Genomic DNA, 25,289 nt, shown 5'->3' with positions numbered 1-25,289 from the left:
CTCCGCAAAAACAATGGTATTACGTTCCTCTCATGAAGGCCTGGCCACTCCTACCTTCCGTGCCAGACAAAGTTGCCTCCCATACCCAAGCCACCGCCAATGCCCGCACTGCGACCCTCGTTGACAGGTCGCTTGGCCACCGTACCCTGCGCCCTGACTCCCGCCACTATCCTGTCCAGATTTGTCTCGATGACGACTCCTCCGTTGATCATCTCGCCCAGCGTCGCGTGCAGCGACTCAAAGTTGAAAATCAGGTCCAGCTCGCACACGTTCTCAAACAGCTTGTCCAGCGCCTCGACGTAGACTTGTATGAGATCGATGAGGGCGAGCGGGGACTCGGTGGATGTCGAGATGACGATGAAGTAGAGCGTCGCGTAGTTGCGGTATGTGACGAGGGAGGGTACGTCGTTCTGCTCCTCAGAGGAGGAGTGGGAGGTGCCTGATGCGGCGAGCAAGGGCGGGAGGGGGAGAAAGTTGCAGGAGCCGGCGGGACGATTCGATACGAGGGTGAAGATTTCGGAAATCAGGCGCTGTTGCATGCTCGTTTCCTGCGACTGTGTTAATGCCGGGTGAAGCTACACAGCGACCGCCTGCCTCAGGGTGTCTGTATCGCATACCAGCTGTGTGTAGAACTTAGTCAGGCGAGGCTGACCCTGGCCGTTGAAGACCAGAAATGCGTTGATCATTGTATCCTGTCCTGCCTGCGCATCCCGTCCCTGCGATGTTAAGGTGTTGCTGCTGCTACCGCCGTTGTTGTACCGCGGGGTGCTCGTAGACAGCTTCGAGGTTGAGTCTCTTGGTGGGGTGGCCGTTGCCAGCCGCTCACTGCTTCAAGTTCCCTGCGCTCCATCGGAGGTGCGCCGCGGTGCCTGGCACATGACTTTCTGATGTAATCTGGTGGAGCGCTCGGGCCATTAACCGTCCCAAGCTCGCGCCTCCCCTCAACCGCTTTACCGAAGCTGCAGTCGTCAAGCTGCAGTGACGTGGGGAAGCAAACGGCAGCTACCTCTTTCATCGCTTCCCTCCGTTCGCATCGAAACGACTCTCGATCTTCAACACAACATCAACGCCGACTCAATTCGTCACTCAACCCACTAATCTTGTGATATCGCTCATTGCAATCCACAGATCGCGCAATAATGGCCCGCAGCAGCATCGCCAAGCTCTCCCGGGCGGCATCCCGCTCCCTCCGCACCTCCACCTCCTCCGTCCTCCCGCGCCGCTCCTCTGCCGCCCTCCTCAACGCCACAAAACCGGCTGCCACCGCCGGCCTCGTCGTCCCGGCCCGCAAGCTCTTCACCACCTCCGCCGTCGCGACCCGCGGCATCATGCCCGACACGGATGACCCGAAGGTCCCTGAGACACCCAAGGAGGACGTCAAGACGAGCGTCGTCGAGCTCTCTGACGCCGACTACCACGAGCTCGCCGACACCTACCTCGAGACCGTCCTCACCAAGCTCGAGGAGCTGCAGGATGCCCGCGAGGGCGTGGACGTCGAGTACGCGGTATGTTGCAAACAACCACCTTTCTTGCGCAGAAAACCTTTCCCCAAATTCCTTCACATACCCTCAAAACTGAAGCCCCAAACTGGCCTGGGCTTCCTCTCCTGATATTTGGCCACAAACAAGACGCTGACTCACCGTGCAACATCCAGGCCGGCGTTCTCAACGTCACCTTCCCCGGCGCAGGAACCTACGTAATCAACAAGCAGCCCCCAAACAAGCAGATCTGGCTCTCCTCCCCCATCTCCGGCCCCAAGCGCTACGACTGGGTCGTCGTCGGCGACTCCCAGAACGAGAAGGAGGGTACCGCCGCCGGCGCCTGGGTCTACGCCCGCGACGGCAGCACCCTCGACGACCTCTTCCTCAAGGAGCTCGACGTGGACCTTAGCATAGCCCCGTCGACCTACGGCGAGGATCAGTCCTAGTACGACGAAGACGGTTCCGAAAAGGGTGGCCCCAAGGTCTAGATCCGTCACTTCATCCATTACACTCTGCCCATGAGACAGTGGGAGCTTGGGTGATGAGGACGGCATTCTTATTTTTCTTCTTTTTCCCCTCCCGAGCACCGGGGATGGGCCCGCGCGGACTCTCGTCAAGCTGCGAGCGCGGGCATGACGTGATGGCTCTTTGACGGCTCAACATGCGTCCGTCCGCCTGCACGGGCGGGAAAGTAACGAGCTCAGTGTGTTTGTGTGTGTATCCGTATGTGTGTACTTTAACATGGCAATTGGGGGGAGTTTCATGGGTGGTCTGAAGGAAGCTGGGAGCATCCCCTCCGCTGGGAAAACGAGGGGAGTTGACCAAAGCTCGAGGAAATGGCATTTCTAGCCGTGTATACAAACGACTATTCTAGCGCGAACACTGCGCCAAATTCAAATCCGCAGGCCTGGGTCTACCGGGCCGGATCCTCCGCCTCATGGCGTGACAGTATTGGCACTTGTTCCGATTCGCGGAATGGGGGCACAGTGACCGTTTCTCAAGGATCGTGAAGGATTTGTGTCCTGAAATAGTAGAGTCTTTTTTCTTTACTCTATCTACGAATCTAGGCGGTCCTTTCTTTTCGCTTCAGATGCCATGCCGTCGTGGGCTATGAATCAGCCGCTGTCGCCACCTTTCTCTTGCTATTAAACCTGCCCAGCCCGATTCCATACTTTGCTCACGGGCATACCACCACATCCTCTCACCCTTTCACACCACCTCCGCCTCCCGTCGACGACAGAGTCTGGTTCGTCCATAAAAATGTGTGCTAAAGCGACAAGTGATGCTTAGCGAGGGTATCGTTGTGGCGGTTCGTATATGCCAGTCGTCAGGACCTGCTCTCTATTTCCCCTACTTCCAGTCCCTTCTCTTGTCTTCGTCCGTCTTATTACCCCGGCAACTCCGACCTCTCCACCGGCGCAGGCAACTCAATCGCCGGGCCCTGCTGCGTCTCCGGCATCTCATGCAACCCCCTCGGCGCAGGCATCTCGAGCATCTCGCCAGCACCCACATTCTGCGCCGCGCCCATCGTGCCCTCGGGCTTCTCCGGGTCGGCGTTGTGCATCGCGGTGACGAGCGCGGCGTCGCGCTTCCTGAGCTGCCTCTCGCGCCTCCAGTTCCAGAACCACCCGAGGGCGACGACGAAGAAGACGAGCCCCGCGGTCGCACCAACAGAGATGCCGATGACCTGGCCGGGCGTGAGGCCCGACTGCTGGAGGATATTGTTCGGGAACGCGGGCCCGTCGTTGGAGGAGCTGCCTGTGGGGAAGGAGGTGGCCTCGGGCGTGCGGGTCGCTTCTGTCGAGGCGGTGGCCGAGGGGCCCAGCGTGAAGCTGGGCCCGAACCGGTTGGTTGGGAAGGGCAGCGACATTTACTCGGTGCCCAGGGAGGAGGGTGGGCTGCTGCTGTGGGAAGCGCCGAGATGAGGTGGGTATCTGAGTAATGGCCTGCGTGCTGTCTGGGTATTTGTTTACTATAAAGACGAGACTGGAGGCGAAGTCATGCTAAGGGCCGGCCGGAGTGGTGAGTGGTGGTGGATGTGTGTGGTGTAGGTCGGGTGGGAAACAACCAGGAATCCAGGAAGAACCAGCTTCGACCCTCCCTTCTTCCTTTCTCCCATCCAGCCTGCGGAAGATGACGGGGGGGCACATGCCTTTTGATAGAGTGTTTGCCTCCCCTCCCCCCATGTGATGTCCGGCGACCATGGCGGCGTTTGGGTTGGGCTTTTCCTTGGGAGGAGGGGGAAGAGAGAGGGAAGAAGGAAAAGAAGGAACGAAATGCAGGAGCAAAAAGCTCTCGGGCCTCTGGCGTACTGAGACGAAGCCAACACGTCAGATCGCAGGCCGTGTGTCTGTCTTTTTCCCCTCTCCCGGTTCCTTGGGTGCTGCTGACTTGCTGTCTCTCTGTTGTGGCGTGCTGCCAGAAAGATTATAAACAGGCTCTAGGGCGCCTGTCAAGTTTCCAAGACCGGCAAGACCGGCTTGGGAGTGCTGGCGCAGAGACAAGAGCGAGGGTTGTTAGCGTCGTTGGTGATCGATCGGGCTGGCTGTCAGTAGGCCGTTCGGTGGAAGGGGGTGTTTCGGACCTTTCTGGCGGAGACTAGCACGGCGGCGCAAAGCCCGAAGATGGGATGAGACCACCCTACCCCGCCGCCGCCGTGCGCCGTCTTTTTCCCCCAGTAGTTCGTCAGATTGAAGGGTCTGGCGAATCAGAAGGCCGAAAGCTGTCAAACTTGTTTGCTTTTTTCTCCTCTGCCCATGCAGGAGGTGTCACTGCGATTCGCTTTTGGCTTTCAACCTGCATGTTGCTGCTGGCAGTCCTCGAGCACAGAGTTGGGAAAGGCGAGCCATTCCGACCAGTAATCGCCAAGATGCGCCGAGATGGAGCGGATCATGAACTGACCCGCGTCGCAAAACACCCAGTACCCGCGGCACCAATGGAGGAGCACGGCGTAGTAGGCTAGGATGACGAGGGCCTCTGGGCGGCGCTGCTTGAGGACGTCGATGAAGCCGGTGGTGATGCGAACGCCAAAGGCCATGACGCCGGAGGACTGGTGGCTGCTCCGCTCGGAGATGCTGCGGTAGATGGCGTAGGCGTGGCGGAGGACCTCGGCGGCGGCTCGGCAGGCCTCGAGAGATGCCGGGCCCAGGTCGGCCTGGTCGAGCATGCGGTGGACGGCATCCATCTCGGGAACCTGGGCGTGGGGCTGTCTGGCCTCGAGGAAGTCGATGAACTCCTTGGCGCCGGACTGTCGGATGATGTGCCAGGAGCGACCGGTGACGGCGCTGACGCCGCGGTGGAGGCTGAGGTACCAGGCGAACTGGTCGAGAAAGGCGTTGAAGTCGTCGCGGTTGGTGCGGAGGGTCTCGCAGAGGACCTGGGTGCCGACGGTGGAGGAGAAGAGGAACATGGGGATGCAGGTGTCATCCGAGACCTCCTCCTTGGCCTCGTTGAAGAGCATTAGGCCGCGTGTCTGGAGCTGAGCGGCGTGCTGGTGGTAGACCTCTGCGCGCGCCGGATCTGTCTCGGTGTCGGCCAGGTGCATGGCTGCGTGGGAGAGCATGATGTCCATGAGGTAAGGGGCGCCGAGGGCGGCCTCCATGCTCATGTCCAGCATGGGCCTCAGGAACTTCTCCTCGCCGACGAAGGTGGGCATGCCGACTTGGAGGTGGCGGAAGAGGCGCAGGTGGTCGAGGGTGAAGAACTGGCCGTTGGCCGGGCGCAGGACCTCGTTGGACTCGCCGGAGCGGGTGACGAAGTCGTTGACGACGGCGGTGATGGAGGGCGAGGAGGCAGAGCTGTAGTTGCCGAGCATGGGCAGCTGGCTCCCGCCCGCGCTCGTGCTGCCGGGGCTCTGGGCCGGGCTGTAGCCACCGGCGACGAGGACTCGCTTGGCCGGGACGGCTGAGCGGGCCGAGGCCGGGAGGGAGTCGAGGTAGGAGCAGTGCCGCTCGGCGGTCGCGCAGTTGACACAGGTCGGACGCGTCTCGTCGCACTTGACATGGCGGCGCTTGCACTCCTTGCAGCCGTTGCGAGACTTTCTGTGCGCCCGGCGAAGCTTGACGTCACCGGCTGCGGTTGCCGCTGGGGTGGCAGCCTCGTCGCCGTTGGTCGAGCCCATGGCCGGGGATTGGTTGCGCGTCTGGGGGGCCATCCTCGCGCGTATAGAGAGAGCGGGACGGGAGGGAGGGGTTAGAGGACCGGTCGTCGGGGGGTCAATGGCCGGACACAAGCCATTGAGAGGGCGCGGCGACGAGAGGAGGTCGTGCGGGTGCGGCGACAGGTGGTTCTTTTAAAGGTGGACTATGAGGTGGTGATGTTTTTCATGAAAGCGAATGCGAAGCGGACTTTTGCTTCAGCCTTTTTTTGGTGGGGGAGAATATGCTTAGTCTTCAGTGTTTGGGAGGCAGTAGGTGAACCCCGCCTACCTCACCTGAAGATGGCGCCCAGGCGGTTCGGCAGATGCCGCTAGAATACAGCGATCCCTGTTAGTGGACCGTATCCCTAATCCAACCCGTTTGTTGGGTGCTACCTCTGCTACGAAGGGCCCCTCTGGGGCTTGATGCACCGAAGGCCGCCCCTGAATCAGCCCGAGCTGCGCCCTGTCCACGCGTCCCTTCCCCCCTATCAATGCCCTAAATGGAAAGTGCCGCCTGCTCTAATGTGCGTTCCCTGCTGTCGTTACTGCATCTCTAATCCTCCCCGGAGCCAATGAAGAACACGGCGAAACCTATTACACCGCAGTTCTGCCGTCCTATTCCCGCCCTTCCATGTTCCTTCTCTGCCACCTTGATTATTATTCAGGAACTGCCCGATAGTCTCCAGTCTTTCCTGTCTCGTCATGGCCGCTCTCCGACGTTGCACCATCTCCGTGATCCACCGAGCGTGACAATGATTACAATCTCTCCGGACTGCTCCGTCCTCCACCAGCGAAGTCTGCCTTGCTTGCCTTGCTGGCTCTCACTCTTCACCTCATCGACTTGCGCATCGAGCGCTGCTGCGTGTCCTGCTCCGTCATGTCGAAGCCCTCGACGTCCGAGGTCGACTGGCTGCCGTGCTTGCGAATCTGGAACGCGCTGGGGAACCGCCAGCCGAACACGACCATGACGAGGAACATGAGCGTCGCGTCGAAGACGTAGAGCGTCCACTCGTGCTGCAGAGGGTATCCGTCGCCGCCCATGAGGTACTCGATCAGGCGGAAGATGGATCGCACCATGATGAGGCAGCTCACGGTGTACAGCATCCACAGGCCCGACTTCCACGGCGACTGGCCGCTCGCAGAGGCCTCAGTCGGGTACTTGGCCAGGCGTGAGTGGAAGATGATGGACGTCAGCCAGAAGATGCCGAAGAGCACGATCTGGATGACGAGACCGGCCACGATCAGGTTCTGGCCCATCTTCTGGCTGCCGTCCTTGACCATCAGACCGCCACCACTGGCCTGCACCAGGAAGGAAAAGCAGTCGCCCGTGACGAAGATGCGCGTGAGCCAGTTGACGCGGATCACCGAGAGCGACTCGCCGTGGACGGAGCGGATGATTCTTCCGAGCGTCATGTAGACCGAGGCGGCGAAGAGCGCGGGCGCGACGAGGATCGTGATGCTCTGCATGACGTAGGGGCCGATCTCAGCGGTGCGCTCGCGAGCGATGGCTCGGCCTGCGTATCCGATGATTTCAACTGCGAAGGGAGGCTTGTTAGCACCCATGGCAAATGCCAAACGTTGACGAGGAATCCCGCCTGGAACTTACGAATGCCGCCGATGACAAACACGATGCAGAACCACGTCTTGGTCCTCGCAATCATCCATGCGTGGTAAAGGGTGACCAGAACGAAGAGCACCTCGAAGATGATGGCAGCCACCATGCTGGGCACGTAGTGCCAGAGGTAGTACCCATTGTGCGACTGGAGCTCCGGCATGTTGGATAAATCTCAGCTTCCTCCCGTGTGATAGTAGTTGGTGTTTCGGGGTGCGGGACTCTCGTCAACGTCTCTCGATCAAGTCGGCTCGTCGCTGATGATGGATGCTGCTTTCTCCCTTTCGTGTTCGTGTTGCAGCTGTTGCATCCGCCAAGGCACAGGGGAATCGAGTACAGCCATCTTTATAGCGGAATCCCAGGTGTCTGGGAAAGGGAAGGAAATTTGGCCTCCCGTCCGCGAGGCCGGATCCGTGTACCGCAGTCTGGAGAGGCTGTCGCCATCTCTTCCATACGCGTTTTTCGCCCAGGCAACATTCGACGGGCGAAGCTTTGGACGTTCAACGAGGCCCCGCCCGGCTTCCCCATATGGACGTATACGTGGAAGGAATCGCCCGTGATTGGGCAAATCCTGTAAAGATGTCTGATCCCTGCTAGCCCCTCGGGTGGCGTCGCCGATTTTCAGTCTCGGCTCGCCAATCACGGCTCCGCCCATACGCGTATCCGCAGCGGGAGGGCTGTGGCCCAACAGGCCCGACTCAAACAAGCCTTTTTTTTCTGATTCGTTTGGTGCTGGGCATAGGGCCATGATAAGGATCACCCCCTTTGACGTGCTGACGCAAGCCCGCTTACCCAGTCTTATCCCCTACTGCAGTCGTTTTTACGAGTATTGCCAGGGTCTGCTGCGAAACAAACACCCCACGCACGTCGATCGGGGCGGATACACGCGTAGAGCACCTGGACGTACGGCTTAGGGCGTGATAATCCACGCGGGTAAGTTTACGAGAGGTAAGTTATAGGGTACTTTTATGACTTAGAGGTAGTGGATCTATAGCGTAGGTTAGCGTTAAAGTATTATATATAAGCGAAATAAGGGATTTACCCTAGTTAATAGCTAATAGTAGTAGCTATACCTTTATTTTAGAGTACTTAAGGGCGCTAATATTAATCTTAGCTTCCTACTATATAGGTTTATATAGGAGTTTATATTAATATCCTTATAGACCCCCCTCTAAACTAGTAAGTAGCTATTAGTAGTTTACTTATTAATAATATAATTAATAATTATTACCTTAATTTAGATAATAACTATAATATTAAGAACTAGAGTAATAATCCTAATCTTAATACTTAGCTAAGTATTAATAATATACTAGCTAATAATAACTCCTTTAATAATATACTAATTAAAGATATTTAAGTTAATAATACTTAAGTTAATAAAACTAATAATAAGTAAGTATCTTAGTTAGCTAGTAGTAAGTACTTAAAACTAAATTAGTACTTTAAATATATTAAGAAGTACTTTAAGTTTTATTTAATTCTATAGTAGTATAAGAAGCTCTTTATAATAAGTAATAAAAAGATAGTATTTTACTTAGCTATTATTAAGATATTAGTAATAATAAGATCTTCTTTTCTTATTTTTACTAATTAGTTTAATATTAATAACTTTATAATTAAATATAATATAATTTACTAGAAGTATTAAGTAGTCTTCTAATTAGTTAATAAGTTAGGTATTATATTATACTATAGTTTAGGATTTCCCTATAATTTCCTAGAGGGGATTAAGCGTGGAATTCCCTAGGATTTCCCTAGGATTTCCCTAGGATTTCCCTAGGAAACTATATATAGAATCCTAAGAGATTTCCTAGAGATTTCCTTAAGATTTCCTTAGGAAATACTTAGAGTATTCCTTAGAGAAATCTCCTAGGAATCCTTTAGAAGAGGTATTATAATATTATATCTTTTTACCTATACCTATATATAATAATTAGTAGTATAACTAATTTCTAGCTAATAGAATAGTAATACTATTTAAACTAATAGAAAAAAGAGCTAATAAAATATTAACTCTTTTTAATCTTATTAGGATAGGTAATAAATAATTAATTTTACTAAGAATATACTATAATTACTATATTTATAGACTTAAGGGAACTATAAGATATTTTTTAGAATTTTAAGGAACTATCTATACCTTTAGACCCCTTTAGTACTATTAAATTCCTTTATAGTTATTAAGTTTACTATAACTAGCTCTACTTTTTTATTATACCTACTTTTCCTATTAATTAACTTTTATTAGTAGTAAAATCTACTTTTAATATAAAGAGAAATTAGTATTTAATTATAGAGGAGGCTAAAAAGAATACTAAGACTTACTTAACTTATTTAAGTTAGTTTAAGAAAAATATCCTTATTTAGCTAGATAGAGAAGAGTATTATTAAATAGTTATTTTTAACTACTTTAAGAAAAAGCTACTACTTTAATAGTATAATAATATAGAAGTAAGTAGTAATAAAGCTTTAACTAGATAACCTTTAAACTTACTCTTATTATAAGAAAGCTAAAATACCTAAGAACTAGTTACCCTAATTTTAATATATCTACTAAAGACTTTAATAACTTAGGGAGAACTATATACTACTATTAAAATCCTAGGAATATAAGGGGTAGTTAAGGTATTTTATTCTTTAATAGGTGAACCTCTAATAGGAAGCTTATACTTAGCTAGTATACTACTACTAAGTAATATATCTCACTCTAAACTACTTATAAAGCTATAGTATAGAATCTCTAATACTAACTAAGATTTCCTTATAGTTTACTATATATAGTACTTAAAGTTTCTAACTAGAACGCTATAGAATAAGTATTAGGAAACTAGTTAAGCTTCTTCTATTAAAATAGGTAAGATACTATAGAAAAGATTACTAAAGTTAGAGCTATCTAGTAATAATAGTAGTACTAGAGGTAATAAAGCTAAGAAGGTTTTTTAGGGTAATATTTAATTTTATATAGAAGAAATTAAATAGTTTAAACTAATATTAAGATATAATAACCTTAAGTATAGTTAACTAGAAGGTATTAAAACTATTTAGATAAGTATTAAGTAGTTTATTAATTTATTTAAATAATATACTTTTTAGTCTCTATAATATATTATTACTATTACTACTAACTTATATTTCTATCTACTAGGTATAATATAAGACTAGTTTATTAGAGATTTATCTCTAGAATAGTAAGTATTATTATATAGCCCTTATAATAGATTAGATTTATAAGTAAAATAGCTACTAAAACGTTTTTATATACCTTATACTATTATATATATTTACTTAAATTACCTTTAGTATACTTTAAAAAACATAAGGAATAATAAGGATCTTAGATATTTTATAGCTAAAATTAGCTAACTAATATATACCTATAACTATTTAAAGTCTTAGATATTTAAGCTAGTTTATAACTAAATTAACTTTAATCTAATTACTAGATAACTCTAACTAACTAGCTAAGAGGACTAAGACCTTTAGCTCTAAAAACTTATAGATTACTAAGAAGGTTAGAAAAGAAATATTACTTAAGGAGGATAGAAATCCCTAGTAAGGCTAATTAAGAACTCTATAGCCTTACTTTCTACTAAGAAATCCTAATATTTATAAAATAAAGTCTAAGACCTCTCTAGCTTAACCTATATTAAGAAGGAGTCTATTAACTAAACTAGTAATCTAGTTCCCTAACCTAAGGAAAACTAGGAGAATAATAAGGAAAAGCTTTATAACTACTCTTAGAATAATTCTAACTACTCTTAGAATAAATCTAATTAGCTAAATTTCTAGAAAAAGTTAATATATTAGTATAAGAAGGATAGTATAAATACTATATAGGATATATATATCTAGAATTATAATAGAACTATTAATACTATAATTATAAAGGAAATAAAAGAATAAGGATATTATATAGTATATATATACTATCTTAATCTACTAACTAACTTTAAGGATACTAACTTAGATAATAATACCTCTAATAAAGAGGAAACTAAGCTAGAGGAGGAAATAAACTTTATTAATAATAATTTAGTAGAGAATAACTATTAGTATATCTTTAAATATAATAATACTTTTTTTCTATTTAGTTACTATTATAACTACTTCCTTTTTATAAATAAGAAAAAGTAGTAGTAATATAATTACTATTTAACTTATTAAGATATAATTATTACTACTTTAAAATAATAACTTCTAGAAAATAAGCTATAGAATACTTAAAACCCCTATAATATCTTATATAATACTACTTATATAAAGATCTAAACTAACTTAGGCTTAAATAGTTTATAGATAGAGGCTTATATTAATACTAAAGCTTTATAATATATTATTTAGGAGGATATTCTTCTCTTAATCTTAAGGTATACTATTAATAGAAGTAAGAAGAAAAAGCTCTCTAGTATAGGATAAGTTTAAATATTTAGCTAGGCTAGTTTTAATTTATATATTTAAGGAATATAGAATAGTACTCTAATAGTTATTATTCTTTACTTAGAAGGATAGGTTATTAAATACCTAAGTATAGGTATACTAATTAGCTAAGAATTTAATATTTATAATAAACTTAATATTCTAAACTTATAAGGAATAATCTATATAAGTATATATAATAATTTTAAGATTCCTACTATTATCTTTACTAAATGTTTACTAAGGAACTATACTACTTAAGTAAATATAAATATAATAATTCCACCCTACTTAGGAGTATTAATCCTTATTTATATAGTATAAAGTTTAAAATAGAGTTACTCCTATTTTAACCTAAGTATAATAGTATAATAAATACTATAGTAGGTTAAGATTCCCTAGTTCTTATTATTAATTACTCTTTAGAAATAATAAGGATTTAGTAAAACTAGTAACTAAAAACCTTTTAATTATTAGAAGGAGATATTACTATATTAATAATAGTATTCTTAAATATAAAACTAAGGGATATTATAAACTATATTTCTAAAAACACTTTAGATAATTTCCTAGAGATTTCTCTAATAAATAAACTATTACCTAGAAATAAGGATATCTTTAAGGACTACCTTAATAAAGATTAGAAGATTAATATTAAATAAAATAAAGAATATAAAGGAAAGTATATACTAGAAGGAGTAACTATTTTTAATTATAATAATACTTTTATTATATATATAAACTATATTATTACTAATTTCCCTTCTATTTAGAAACTTATAAAACCTATTAAGGTTACCCCTAAGGAGAAAATAACTATTCCCCTTATCTCTAATTATTATAAATATAAGATTAACTAATAACTATTCTTAGTTAGAATAGAAGACTAAGAATTTATTAATAAAAAGATAGATAATATATATAACTATAAATAAGCTAAATAGGTTAAATTTCCTATACTATTTAGTATTTTTATCTTTATAGTATAGAGGATAATTAATAGGAAATAGAAAAAATAAATAGTTATTAACCTCTAAGCTCTAAATAAGGTTACTATTTTAGATACTTACCTCTTACCCTTCTAATTAGAAGTAATTTAGAAAATTAGAGGTAAGAAATATATTACTAAAGTTAATACTTAAATATTTTTTTATTAATTTCTAGTTAAAAAGGAGTATTAAGAAAGACTTATAATAGTTAGCTATTATAGATAAGAAATATTAACTATAGTACTTATAGGATTTAAGAACTTTTTAGTTTATATATAGCGCTTTATTAATACCCTCTTAAAGGACTTCTAAGCCTTCACTTAAACCTTTATTAATAATATTATTATTACTTTTAAAATAGAGGATAAGTATAAAGCCTACTTAAGGGTAATCTTTAAGGTATTAGAGGAATAAGTAGTTACTTTTTTACTAAATAAGTCCTTTATTAGTTTCCTATTTATTAAATTATTTAGTTTTAATATAGATATTTTTAACTTTTAGAATATAGAGGATTAAGTATATACCTTTAAGTTTATAGAATTCCTTAGGAATCTTTCTTCTTTAGAGAAATAGCTAGGTTTTATTAGATATCTATATTACTTTATAGCTAGATATAATACTTATAATAAGCTACTATAAACCTATAAAACTAATTTATTAGTAGAAGGTAGATATTAAGAGAAGTATACTAGGTTTACTAGGAAATATTTTTATAAAAGTATTACTTTCTAGCTAATTTAAGGGGAACTAGACTTATTTAAGGATATTAAGTAAGTACTTATTAAAGCTAATACTCTATTTCACTATAACTTAAACTATATACTATTTATATAACTAGATACTACTTATAAGTGAGGTTTTAGAGCTATACTATTCTACTTAAAACGTAGTATAGAATAGAAGCTAGGTATTATAATACTATAAATAGTAGTAAAACCTATTATATTCCTCAGCTAATTATTATCTAATACTAAATAAAAATACTAGCTAACTAAGCTAGAGGTTTTATACCTAATCTAAATAATCTATAAAGCTTATATATTAGTTTAATCTACTTAGAAAAATCTATCTATTATCCTAATAGACTATATTTCTATAACTAAAGCTATATAGCAGATAATACTATTTACTATAGACTAAAAATAAGCTAACCTCTACTTAGTTTTTATAATAGAGTTCCTTTACTAGTTTTAACTCCTATATATTTATATCCTAGGAGTTATAAATATAGTAGCTAATATACTTTTTTAAATTCTATTAAGTAATAATTATTTAGACCTAGAGGAACTAAGATAGCTTAATAAAATATAGGATAAGTCTACTATTTATTAATCTACTAATATAGGGATTTCCCTAGAAATATATAAATATATCTAGAGAGGATATAAAGATATACTTAAGTAGAAGGGATATATTAATATACTGAAAATTATAAACCCTAACTTCTATTTACCTTTTAACTTAAACTAAAAACTACTATACTTTATAGAAATTAGTAGAAAATAAAACCTTTATATTCTAAATAAAGTAGCTTAAAACCTTATTATAGCTACTTATAATGAGAACTAGTATTATAGTAATAAGAGAGTATAGTATAAACTATAAAATAAGTTTATTATTAATAATATAATAACTAAGATTAAGAAATACTATAAAACTTATCCTATATATAGACTACTTAAGAAGGATAGAAGTAAATTAATTAGTAGCTTTTAGCTTATTATAATACTTCTAATTCCTTTCTATATAATTATAATAGACTTTATTATAGGATTACTTAAGGTTTCTACTAATAATACTATCTAGAAACTACTAGGATTTACCTTTTATAACTTAGTAATAACTATTATTAATAAGTTCTCTAAGTCTACTATAATTATACTAAGAAACACTTTATATATAGCTATAAAATAGATATTAGTTCTTATTAAGATATTTATACTCTATAACTAGGGAATTCCCTATAATATTATCTTAGATTAAGACCTTAAGTTTCTATTAGAATTCTAGTAAACTTTATAGAAGGAAATAAATATTAAGCTAAAATTTTTAATAGTATACTACTTATAGATTAATAGCTAGTCTAAAAGAAAGAACTAAATAGTTAAGGTATACTTCTAAGCTTAGTATATAACTTTTCCTAATAAAACCTAGATTTATAGTATTATATCTATCTAATTTAGCCTTAATAATATATATATAGCTATAATTAAATACTCTCCTAATAAGCTTATATATAGCTTTAAAATTAATAGGCTACTAGACCTCTTAGGTAATATTAATATTATTTCTAACTATAACTTACTTTAGGAGGAAGTGAAGATCTCTATTATAGAGGGGTAGATATATATAAAATAAATTTTTAATAAAGAATATTAATATATTATATTTAAATTAAGAGATTTTATATATCTCTACCTTAAAAAAAAGTATTAACTATTAGAGAAACTATTACTAAAAATATCCCTCTAATATATTAAACTAATTAAAGTACTTAAATAAGTTAGACTACTAGTATATTAGTTAAACCTCTTACTAATAATAAATATCTACTTAGTTATTTTAATTATATATCTTATCTTAGTAATAAACTTATAAAATAATCCCTTCTATAGAACGCTACTACTAGCTATCTTAGTTAATATAGATAACTTAAAGTAAGCTAAATAGAGGGCCTCTAGCTGTTCATAGTGATTTTTACCTGCTTAGAGCGACAGACCTCCTAACTCTGCACCTCTTAATAATATATACAGCCTTTAGTTATATGATTATAGCTCTCCTAACTACAGCTGCACTTATATATATATATTAGTCACACTAGATAATATTACAATCTTTAACTTCACTTTAATAATGATGTGGTTTATAATTACTTAATTACTTAATTACTAACTACTAAACTATCAACTTATCCTCTCTTTTATATATCACCTATGCTACTAATACTATCTCTATTACTGCTTTGCTGTCTACTATTCTTCTTATTTAATTAGGCTAGCTGACGCCTTTATAGCTATACTATTATTAGTAACGCTCTCTCTATTTAGCATAAGGTATACTTACTGATCTCTATATAAGGCTTATATCCTCTTTAGTACCTTTAAGTATTTTAGAGAAGAAGTCCTACTTATTAAGGTAGCTAAGGATATAGTTAAACTTTATATTAATATTATCTAAAGCTTTTTTAGTAAGAGGGATAATATTACTACCTATAGGGGTTTTTAAGAGGCTTATTAATAGGGCTATTAGGATAATATACTTTTAGTCTTCTTTAGATTATTTTTTAAATAAAAGCTTTTCGTTAAGTATACTAAGGTTAAAATTATTTTAGATATATTATATATTATTTATAGAGATAAAAGTGCTATTTAGCTTATATTTAGCAAACTTAAGTGTTTTATATAGTATGGATATTATAAAGGATTTATTATAGGCTATAAGGATAAGTTATTAATATAGGTTTAAGGGTGAAGAAGAGGAAGAGGGAAAAGTATAAAGCCCTACCTATAGTAGTAGAGTTTTTATACTTCTAGCTATAAGAACCTCTTAGGATAACCTCTTTAGTTAAGGAGTTATCTCTCTTATAGTAGCATTTATAGCACCTTACTAGAAGGTTTAGTGAAGCTATTGCTAGGCTATAAGAGCCTTAGTAACCTATTCAGCCCTAATATAATCAGCTCCACTACGTGTGGCGCTGCTGCTACTAGCCCTACGCTATGTAGCTAGCGCTGTTGCTATTCTACTAGTCTATTTAGCTAGGGCGCGCGTTTAACTTTATGATGTTTAGAGGGTTTACCTACTAGTAGGAACGTATAGGGTTTCTATACTATTTTCCTTAACTAGTAGAGGGTATAGGTTAAAATGCCTATATAGTGTTTCTAGAATTATGCCTATATATAAGGTGAATTTTGCTGTAGTCTTTTTATGGGGGGGCTATGTTATAACTATAAACTTAAGCTAAATAGAGGGATTAGTTTATATATTATAAGATTAAAAGGATCTTAGATAAGTATATTCTCTATTAAAGTAGAGGATTAAGTAAAATATAATATCTAATTAAGTAGAAGGATTTCTTATATTTTTATAATATATAGATAGATATAAATATTATAGAAACTAATAAGTTAGTTAAATTATTTAAATAATAACTTATAGAAGTATAAACTAAATATAACTATAATAAACTTATTTTAATTCTATCTACTAAATAATCCTCTTCTTTAGAACTAAAGGAATTATTAGCTAATAATTAGAGAAAGAGAGGTAAACTAAAGTATAATAAAGGAATAATCTACTTATATATATCTAAAAGGATTTCACTAGGATTTCCCTAAAATAATAGATAAGGGAATTCTCTAAGAAACTAAAGAGTAATATCTATATATTTAGATTAATAAAGTAGATTATCTCCTAGGGAAGTGCCCTATTATTTATATAGACTAGCTACTAGCTAATAGAACTATATAGTTTAAATAGCACCTTCTAAGAACCTTAATATTATAATAGTAAGTATAATAACACTAAATAGCTCTTTTCTTAAGAAATCTTTAAGAAAGAGTATATTAAACTTTACTTTTAGTAATAGTATATCTTCTACCTTTTACCTTTTATTTTTTTTTAACTACTTATAACTTTTATTTTTCTTTCTCCTCTTTACTATTACTAGCCTATATTACCTTCTTACTATAAGAAAGGAATATACTTATAATATAGTTATTACTTTTACTAAACTTTTAATAAGATATACTTTATTTTAGATTTATCCTAAACTTTATATATTAATTCCTATCTAAAGACTATTTTTACTATATTAAGTATTACCTCTATTTTAAGTATAATTATAACCCTTATAACTTTAGTTTTAAGGGATACTTCTATACTATTTATATCTATAGAAGTGAGGAAAAGCTATTAAGAAATAGTAAGGTTACTAGATTTACTATTACTAATCTCCTAAAGAATAACCTTATTTAGGCTAATAATTACTACTACTAAGCTATTTAGCTAGGATATTTTAACTTTAAGTATTTATAAATTTAGTTTACTATCTTTTAGTTATAAAATTATTTTGATATTTCTAAGGATATAAATATTACTTATTAAGTCTATATAGAGAATTTATAGCTAAATATTATTTTTATTAAGGGTTATAAGATACTTTTAGTTTTTAAGAACTAACTAGCCTACTTAATTCTCTAGTTACTAGCTCTTATACTTAGTATTTATATTACTAACTTTATACTTTAGACTTTAATTCCTAAAGAGGATTTTAACCTTTCTATAGATACTTAAAACTCCTTATATAAGTTAGATTTCTTAGAGAATTCTTAAGAAGAAGATAATAATATACTTAGTATAGCTCTTACTCTTATTAGTAACTATACTCCTAATAGTACTTACTTATATAATAGCTATAGCTAGTATACTAAAGAGGAGGATATTAATTACTTTCTTATTATAGTTAAGTTAATCTATAAAGCTATTATAGATTTTACTAATAAGGACTTTAACTAAAAGAAGTATTATAATATCCTAATAAGCTTTATTAAAAAGAACCTAAATATACTTAAGAAGCTATAAAAGTCTCTCTTTAATAAGGATATCTAGGAGATAAATATAGAAGAGTACTCTACTACCCTTATATAGTTAGCTAAAGCTTCTAGTAGTAAGAAGTATCACTTTAATAAGATTAATAATATACTTATTAACTAAGGTATCTTATTCCTATTTATACTTTAGATTACTACTACTAATAAAACTACTAAAGCTTTTAGTGCTTCTAATACTATACTTAAGAAGATTAAGGAGAAGGACTACTTTTTTAATTAGTAGTAATATTTAAATAATACCTTCTATAATAATATCGCTTTACTTTATATTTAAATTAAACTTAACTTTTTCTACCTCCTCTCTTAAGGTATAAACTTTTACCTTATTATACTTAATTTTTAAAGTATTATCTACTATAAGCTAGTTATAATAACCCTATATAAAATTCTCTCTACCCTCTAAGATATTAAGTCCTTTATAATTAACTTTAGCCTTTTAAGTTTAATTAACCTACTTAAGAGTAATACTCTTATTACTAAATTCTCTATTTATTAAGCTAAAGAGAATAAACTATAATTTACCTATAATACTAATAATAAGAAGTTTATAAAAGAGGTTTATAAGTAGAATATTATAGAGGAGTTCTAAATACTTTTCACCTCTTTTTCTTTTAGCTAAACTAAAAGTTATTAGGCTTTTTACTATACTTTAGCTAATAATATCCTAACTTAAGCTATAATTAATAAGTTTTATAATAACTTTATTAAATTCCTAGAGATTATAGATAAGGAATATAATAATAGTATTACTACTACTTCTAGCTAAACTAAGCCTAAGATATTTACTACCCTTAAGAAATAAATATATAAGGATTATATTAAGGTAGAAGTTTATATATAGTAATATTAATAAAAAGGGAGAAGCTTATAAGCTAAATTAAGTAAATAAATATAAAAAGCAAAATAAAATAGATTTTATAAGATTTACTTTCTTAATAGTTTATTTCTTTTATAATTTTTATATAGTTTTACTCTTAATATTCTTCTCTTATAAACTTCACTATACTTAAATTCTCCTATATTATTTCCTATAGCTAAGCTAGCCTAATAACTTTACTTATTAGTAGTACTAATCTAAATAAATATTTTCTACCCTTTTACTATAATTTCTACTTAAACTATTACTTAATAATACTACTAAGAAAGCTTATTAATAAACTTCCTAAATCTATATAGTTACTATTACTATTACTACTATTCCTCTATAAGGTTTATTATAAATTCCCTACTAACTTATACTATTATAATTACTATTACTTCTCTATAATTTTACTATAATTTCCTTATAAAACTATATAATTACTACTACTACTATTTCTCTATAATTTCACTATAATTTCCCCCTATTAGAATAGCTCACTAGTATTAAGGTTTATAGATAAAACTCACTCTTTTTATAGAGGGGTAATTATTATACTATAGTTTAGGATTTCCCTATAATTTCCTAGAGGGGATTAAGCATAAAATTCCCTAGAATTTCCCTAGGATTTCCTTAGGAAACTATATATAGAATTCTAAGAGATTTCCTAGAGATTTCCCTAAGATTTCCCTAGGAAATACTTAGAGTATTCCTTAGAGAAATCTCTTAGGAATCCTTTAGAAGAGGTATTATAATATTATATCTTTTTACTTACGCCTATATATAACATATTAAGTATAATAATAATAGTAATAAAATTAGTATTACTAACTCTATATAAGATAACTAATAAGCTAAGAACTTAAAATAAGTAACTATAAAATAAAAAGGTATACTATATATCTATAGTTTATATAATAAAATCTATATAAGTATAAAACCCTCTAGTAATAATATTATAGAGGTTAGAGGTTAATATAGGTATTAACTTACTAAAGAGGATAAAAATAATAATATTACTATTATAAATAGTAGTATACCTATTTAACTAGCTTAATAAATATATACTACTAACTAAAACCTTTAAGTTAATACTTTAAGTTTTAGTACTACTAATAAGGTATTAAATAAATATTAAGGTAGTTAGAGTATTAATAAGAAGGTAATAGTAAAGAAGGTATAAGAGGATTAAAAAAATAAAGCTATTTAAGTAATCTATAGTAGCTTTAATAATCTAATAGTTCTAATAGGTAAAATAATAATTATTTATAGTATTAAAGACTATAATAGTAACTTTAGAAATTAGCTTAGTTCTAAAAGTATTTTAAAAGTAAACTTATACTTTAAAGATAATCCCCTTAGTACCTCTATATTTAATATACTACTAGAGGTATTAAAGTTATTATATTTAGAAAAATTTAGTATTTTAAGAGGTAGTAAGAAGTTTAATATTAATAATAAGGTTAAAGATAGTAGTAAAATTAATAATTTAATAGAAGGTAGTAAAGAGGATAGCTATAATATATTTTTAAATTAAAAAACCTTATTTCTTTTATAGTTAATAAGAGGGTATAAATTTAATATCTACTTTATAAAATTACTTTTTAGTATTAAAAAAAAGCTACTAATAATACTAATAAGAGTAATAAGAGCTTCTTATTAGCTTTTTAGAGGGGTAAAGGGGTTAAAAAAAGAGCTATATATTATATTAAATATTATATAGAATATTATATTAAAAAAATATCTTTTTACTTACTACTTATTTATTAACTTACTAATTACTCTTCCTCTTTTAATAATTACTACTATTATTATTAATACTAAATTAATAATTACTATTAAATTTCTAGTTTTTTTTTATTACTTATAACTTTATTTATTTTTATAGTTACTACTATAAAGATCTTAGTTTTATTAGTTTTATTAAGTTTATCTACTTTATTCTACTTTTTTTCTAGTATTTTAATAAAGTTATATAGGTTTATTATATTATATATAATCCTAATCTATATTTTAAAGCTATATTTAGGTAGCTCTTCCCTTAGAATTATAAAAACCCTCTTTAGTATATTAAATACCTTCTTAATTTTTATCTTTAGGTATATATATTATAAATTATATAACTTTTTTAAAGTTTCTAGATATACTTCTTCTCTAAAGTCTTTTAAGTAGTACTTCTTATTATTAAATAGGACTATAATACTCTTAAGGTTCTATAGGAAGTCTAAATTTATAAAGTAATACTTCTTATTAAGTATAGTAAAAGTACATATTAATACTTAGTTTAGAAGGGTAGTATTATTTATTAACCCCTTAGTACTAGCTAATATATATTAAAAAAGGTAATTAAAGTCTATTACTACTAATATATTTTAAACTAAATATCCCTTATAATTATAGAACCTCTTTTAGTTATTAGTAGTAATAAACTGTTATAGTTAGCTATCTAACAGTAGGGTCTACTAATAGAAGCTGGGGATTAATACGTTATAATAATATACTGAGGTTATAGTCTAAGTTATAAGTTATAAGCTATAGTAGATTAGGTCTTTTAGAGACTAAGGTAATTAATCTTAGACTTAATAAGTAATTTATAGTGAGGGTAAGCTAAGAGTATCTATAAGGATAAATACTAAGTTAATTACTAAAGAGCTATAGAAGTCTAATTTTAAGCTTAGTTTATAGTTATACTATATATAAGTCCTAAACTATCTCTCTATCCTAGGACTAATAAGATCTAAGTAGTCCCTAAAGGTAGACTACTATCTCTATATTAATCCTTTTATTAAATTACTTATCTTCTATTAATCCTTCTTATTATTATATAACTTATACTATAGTTCTTCTATTCTAAGTAAATCCCTATTATTCCTATAATTCTATAGTATAAATATCCTATCTTAGCTACTTAATACCTAATAAGTTAGTTAACTATTATCTATATATAATAGGTTATAATATTAAGTCCCCTCTCTATAGGTCTTATCCTTAAGACTTAATATAAATAGGTTATTAGTTTTAGGTTAGAGATTTATTAATTATACTTCTTAATTTACCTATAATATTAACACTATATTAGGTTATATTTAGAAATTAAAAAAGAAGTTACCTACTATTAAGTTTAAAAATTATAAACATAAGGTTTTAATTAAATATATTAATTCTTATTCCCTACTTAGTAATATACCTTATACCTATTACTTTTAGGCTAAAATTCCTTACTATTTTAGTAAAAAGTTATCTTAATATTATATATATATTAAGGCGAAGAAGCCTTATAATAATATCCTAATAGCTTTAACTTATATAATAGCTTCTTNTTTTTTTGTTTTTTTTTTTTTTTTTTTTTTTTTAAATAGTTAATTTACTTTTTTATAGTATAAAGGTTAAATAAATAGTAAAAGGAGTAGGATAAAAAAGAGGAAAAAGTTAGTAAAGAGCTACTTATACTTTATTAGGAGTTTACTTATTTATAGACTTAAATAGCTAAAGCTATTAGTTACTTAAGCTATATTTATATAACTAAGAAACTAGTAAGAGAACGCTAAATTAAGGCTTTTAAGTAGGAGATATAGGAGATTAATAAAGAGGATAGTATACTTCTAGTATTAAATACCTATAAGAGGTAAGTAATAAGTAACCTTTAAACTATTAGGGTATTAAATAATCCTTAGTAGTAGGAGTTTAGGCTTAGTTTAGACTTTATTAAACTTAATCCTTTAGTTCCTAATATTAGTAGTATTCTAATATTATCTTAGTTTATTTCTAGTATCCTTAAGTAAATAGATATATTTTCTTATTATATTAGTTTAAGGTATCCTCTTAGTTATACTTATATTAATAGGAGTTATATCTCTTATTTTTTAGCTTCTCTTTATTTCTATTATATTTCTTCTTATATTTATTTCTCTTTTTTATTAGTATACTTTATATATTCCTTAAATTCTTCTAAGGTTATAAATAAGTTTAATCTATCTTAAGGATTAATATAATTAAATATCCTAATATATTTATTAATCTTATCTTAATACTTAAGTAGGTTATTATTAGGTTCCTATATATTATCTTTATATCTATAGTTTTTCTACTTAATAAAGTATTCCTATTTATTATCTCTATACTAGTAGTTAAGTAGTTTTTCTATTTTATATTCTAGTTTATTATTTTCTATAATAATAAAGTTATTTATTTATAATCCTTATAATACTAGCTTAAGAAGTAAAATATAGAATATTAAGTAATACTTTATAGTTTCTAAGAGTTTAAGTTTATAGTTAATTAATAAAATAACTTATAAGATTTTAAAAGGTCTAAGTTTTTTATAGTTAAGTTTATTACTTAGTTATTTTATTTTAATATTTCACTATATAAAGTAGGCGCTATCTCCCTCTTTTAAAGTTAGTCCCTTAATCCTTTATTTATTACTAAATTTTAATATTTATTATTAGATAAATTTAAGTTCTTTATATATATTATCTTAAATATCCTTAATTTATTATATTAAAGTAGTAGCTTTAACTATAGCTAGACCTACTTAGAGTTCTCTATAAGTAATTAGTTTAAATCTATAGTTAAAGTAGAAGGGGGATTCCTTAGTACTTTCTCTAATTACGCTATTATAGGTAAACTAAGCAATTAATAAAAGTATAACCTAATTATCTTAATTATAGTTAATATAGGCGTAGAGGTAGGTTTTAAGGATTTAATTAACTTATTCTATTTATCTATTAGTCTATAAGTAGAATACAGTAGATATTAATTATTTAATACTAAGTTATACTATAATTAACTTCTAAAACTTAGAGGTAAAGATCTTATTTCTATTTAATATAATCTCCTTAGGTATATTATAATTAGTAATAATATACTTAAGGAAGGTATATATATATTCTTTAGTATTATTTACTTCCTTATATAAAATAAAGTAGGTATACTTTATAAGTTAGTCTACTATAATAAGAATATTATTAAAGTATACTCCTATAAGAAGTTCTTATAACTTTAGTAGTTTAATAATAAAGTTAAGAAATATAGATTACTAAGTAGTTTATAGTATAAGTAAAGGTTATAATATATTATAAAATTAATATTAAGTAGGTTTACTTTTTAGGTATACCTTATAATTCTTAATTACTTTTACTATATATTCTCTTATAACCTTTTCTCTATATTATTATTATAGTTATTTCTAAGTCTTTATAATTCCTTAGTAACTATATATAAGGTATATATAAAATTCTATAATTACTTTATTATTTAGTTTATTAGTTAAGCTAATACTAAATCGTCTAGCTATTATTAGAAGTTTAGCTATTAGTATTAAGTCTCTATTATCTTATTATTTAAAAATCACTTAGGTCTCTTTAGGTACTAAAATATTATAGTCTAGTTATTAACTAAAAGTATTTACTCTATTATTATTTAATCCTTTTTAATAGATTATTTAGAAGTTAAATTTTAAGAGGAATTCTAACTATTAGATTTATTATTTATTAGGTATTTTTGAAGTTATAAAGTATAAGAGATTTTTATAATCTAAGTATATAAGTACTTTATAAATTATTCCTAAAAGTTTAGGTTTTTATTCTTTAAAGGCTTTAATAATTACTATAAGCTTTTTATTATAGATCTAGTAATTAAGTTTTAGTCTATAAAGTTTATAAGAGAAGAAAGTATAGAGGTATAAATATCTTTCTAAATCTTATTATAATAATTATACTCTAATTATATAGTTAGATATATTAAGTTTTATTTTAAACTATTTTATTAGGTTTAAGATAATTAGGATAAGTTTACTAGTAATAAGATTCTTAATCTTTTAAAATACTATCTATTATAGTTCTTCCTATATAAAGGGTATGTTTTTATAGCTAAAACTAATAAAAGCTATATTAATCTTATTATAGTTTTTAATAAATTTATAGTAGAAGTTAATAAAACCTAGGAATCTTTAGACTTCCTTAAGGTTATTAAGTACTAGCTATTCCTTAATAACTTTAACTTTATTTCCTAATATATAAACCTTTCTAGGAGTAATAATAAATCTAAGGTATTCTACTTTTTATATATAAAATTTACTTTTTTTAGGTTTAACTAAGAGTTTAGTTTTCTAAAAGGCTTATAAGATATAGTAAATATCTTCTTTATATTTCTTAAATATAAGTAAGAAAATAAGGATATTA

General features: G+C 34.2%; 5 protein-coding genes across 5 annotated transcripts; 1 reads left to right on the top strand and 4 right to left on the bottom strand.

Moving 5' to 3' along the window:
* Positions 1-50: 50 nt before the first annotated feature.
* GCG54_00003082 (AP-3 complex subunit sigma) lies at positions 51-824 on the bottom strand (the record flags this gene model as incomplete). Its single annotated transcript, XM_045403160.1, has 2 exons — positions 51-548; positions 618-824. Coding segments are annotated over 2 exons (705 nt in total), but the record flags the coding sequence as incomplete, so codon positions are not given.
* A 315-nt stretch (positions 825-1,139) lies between these two features.
* Positions 1,140-1,927, top strand: GCG54_00003081 (Frataxin-like; the record flags this gene model as incomplete). Its single annotated transcript, XM_045403159.1, has 2 exons — positions 1,140-1,505; positions 1,655-1,927. 2 exons carry the CDS (start codon positions 1,140-1,142, stop codon positions 1,925-1,927), a joined length of 639 nt encoding a protein of 212 aa, XP_045270062.1.
* Positions 1,928-2,868: 941 nt separating this feature from the next.
* GCG54_00003080 (uncharacterized protein) lies at positions 2,869-3,351 on the bottom strand (the record flags this gene model as incomplete). The annotated part of the gene is made up of 1 exon (XM_045403158.1): positions 2,869-3,351. The coding sequence occupies one exon, from the start codon at positions 3,349-3,351 to the stop codon at positions 2,869-2,871; it is 483 nt and encodes a 160-aa protein (XP_045270061.1).
* Positions 3,352-4,272: 921 nt separating this feature from the next.
* Positions 4,273-5,634, bottom strand: GCG54_00003079 (Lysine biosynthesis regulatory protein LYS14; the record flags this gene model as incomplete). Its single annotated transcript, XM_045403157.1, has 1 exon — positions 4,273-5,634. The coding sequence occupies one exon, from the start codon at positions 5,632-5,634 to the stop codon at positions 4,273-4,275; it is 1,362 nt and encodes a 453-aa protein (XP_045270060.1).
* An 813-nt stretch (positions 5,635-6,447) lies between these two features.
* GCG54_00003078 (Protoporphyrin uptake protein 1) lies at positions 6,448-7,394 on the bottom strand (the record flags this gene model as incomplete). Its single annotated transcript, XM_045403156.1, has 2 exons — positions 6,448-7,154; positions 7,226-7,394. The coding sequence occupies 2 exons, from the start codon at positions 7,392-7,394 to the stop codon at positions 6,448-6,450; spliced, it is 876 nt and encodes a 291-aa protein (XP_045270059.1).
* Between the last annotated feature and the right edge of the window lie 17,895 nt (positions 7,395-25,289).

This window comes from Colletotrichum gloeosporioides, assembly GCF_011800055.1.
Source record: "Colletotrichum gloeosporioides strain Lc1 chromosome Unknown consensus_9, whole genome shotgun sequence".
In the NCBI taxonomy this organism is placed as follows: domain Eukaryota; kingdom Fungi; phylum Ascomycota; class Sordariomycetes; order Glomerellales; family Glomerellaceae; genus Colletotrichum; species Colletotrichum gloeosporioides.
The sequence above is the reverse complement of the archived record's forward strand: the minus strand, read 5'-3'. Positions and strand labels throughout refer to the sequence as shown.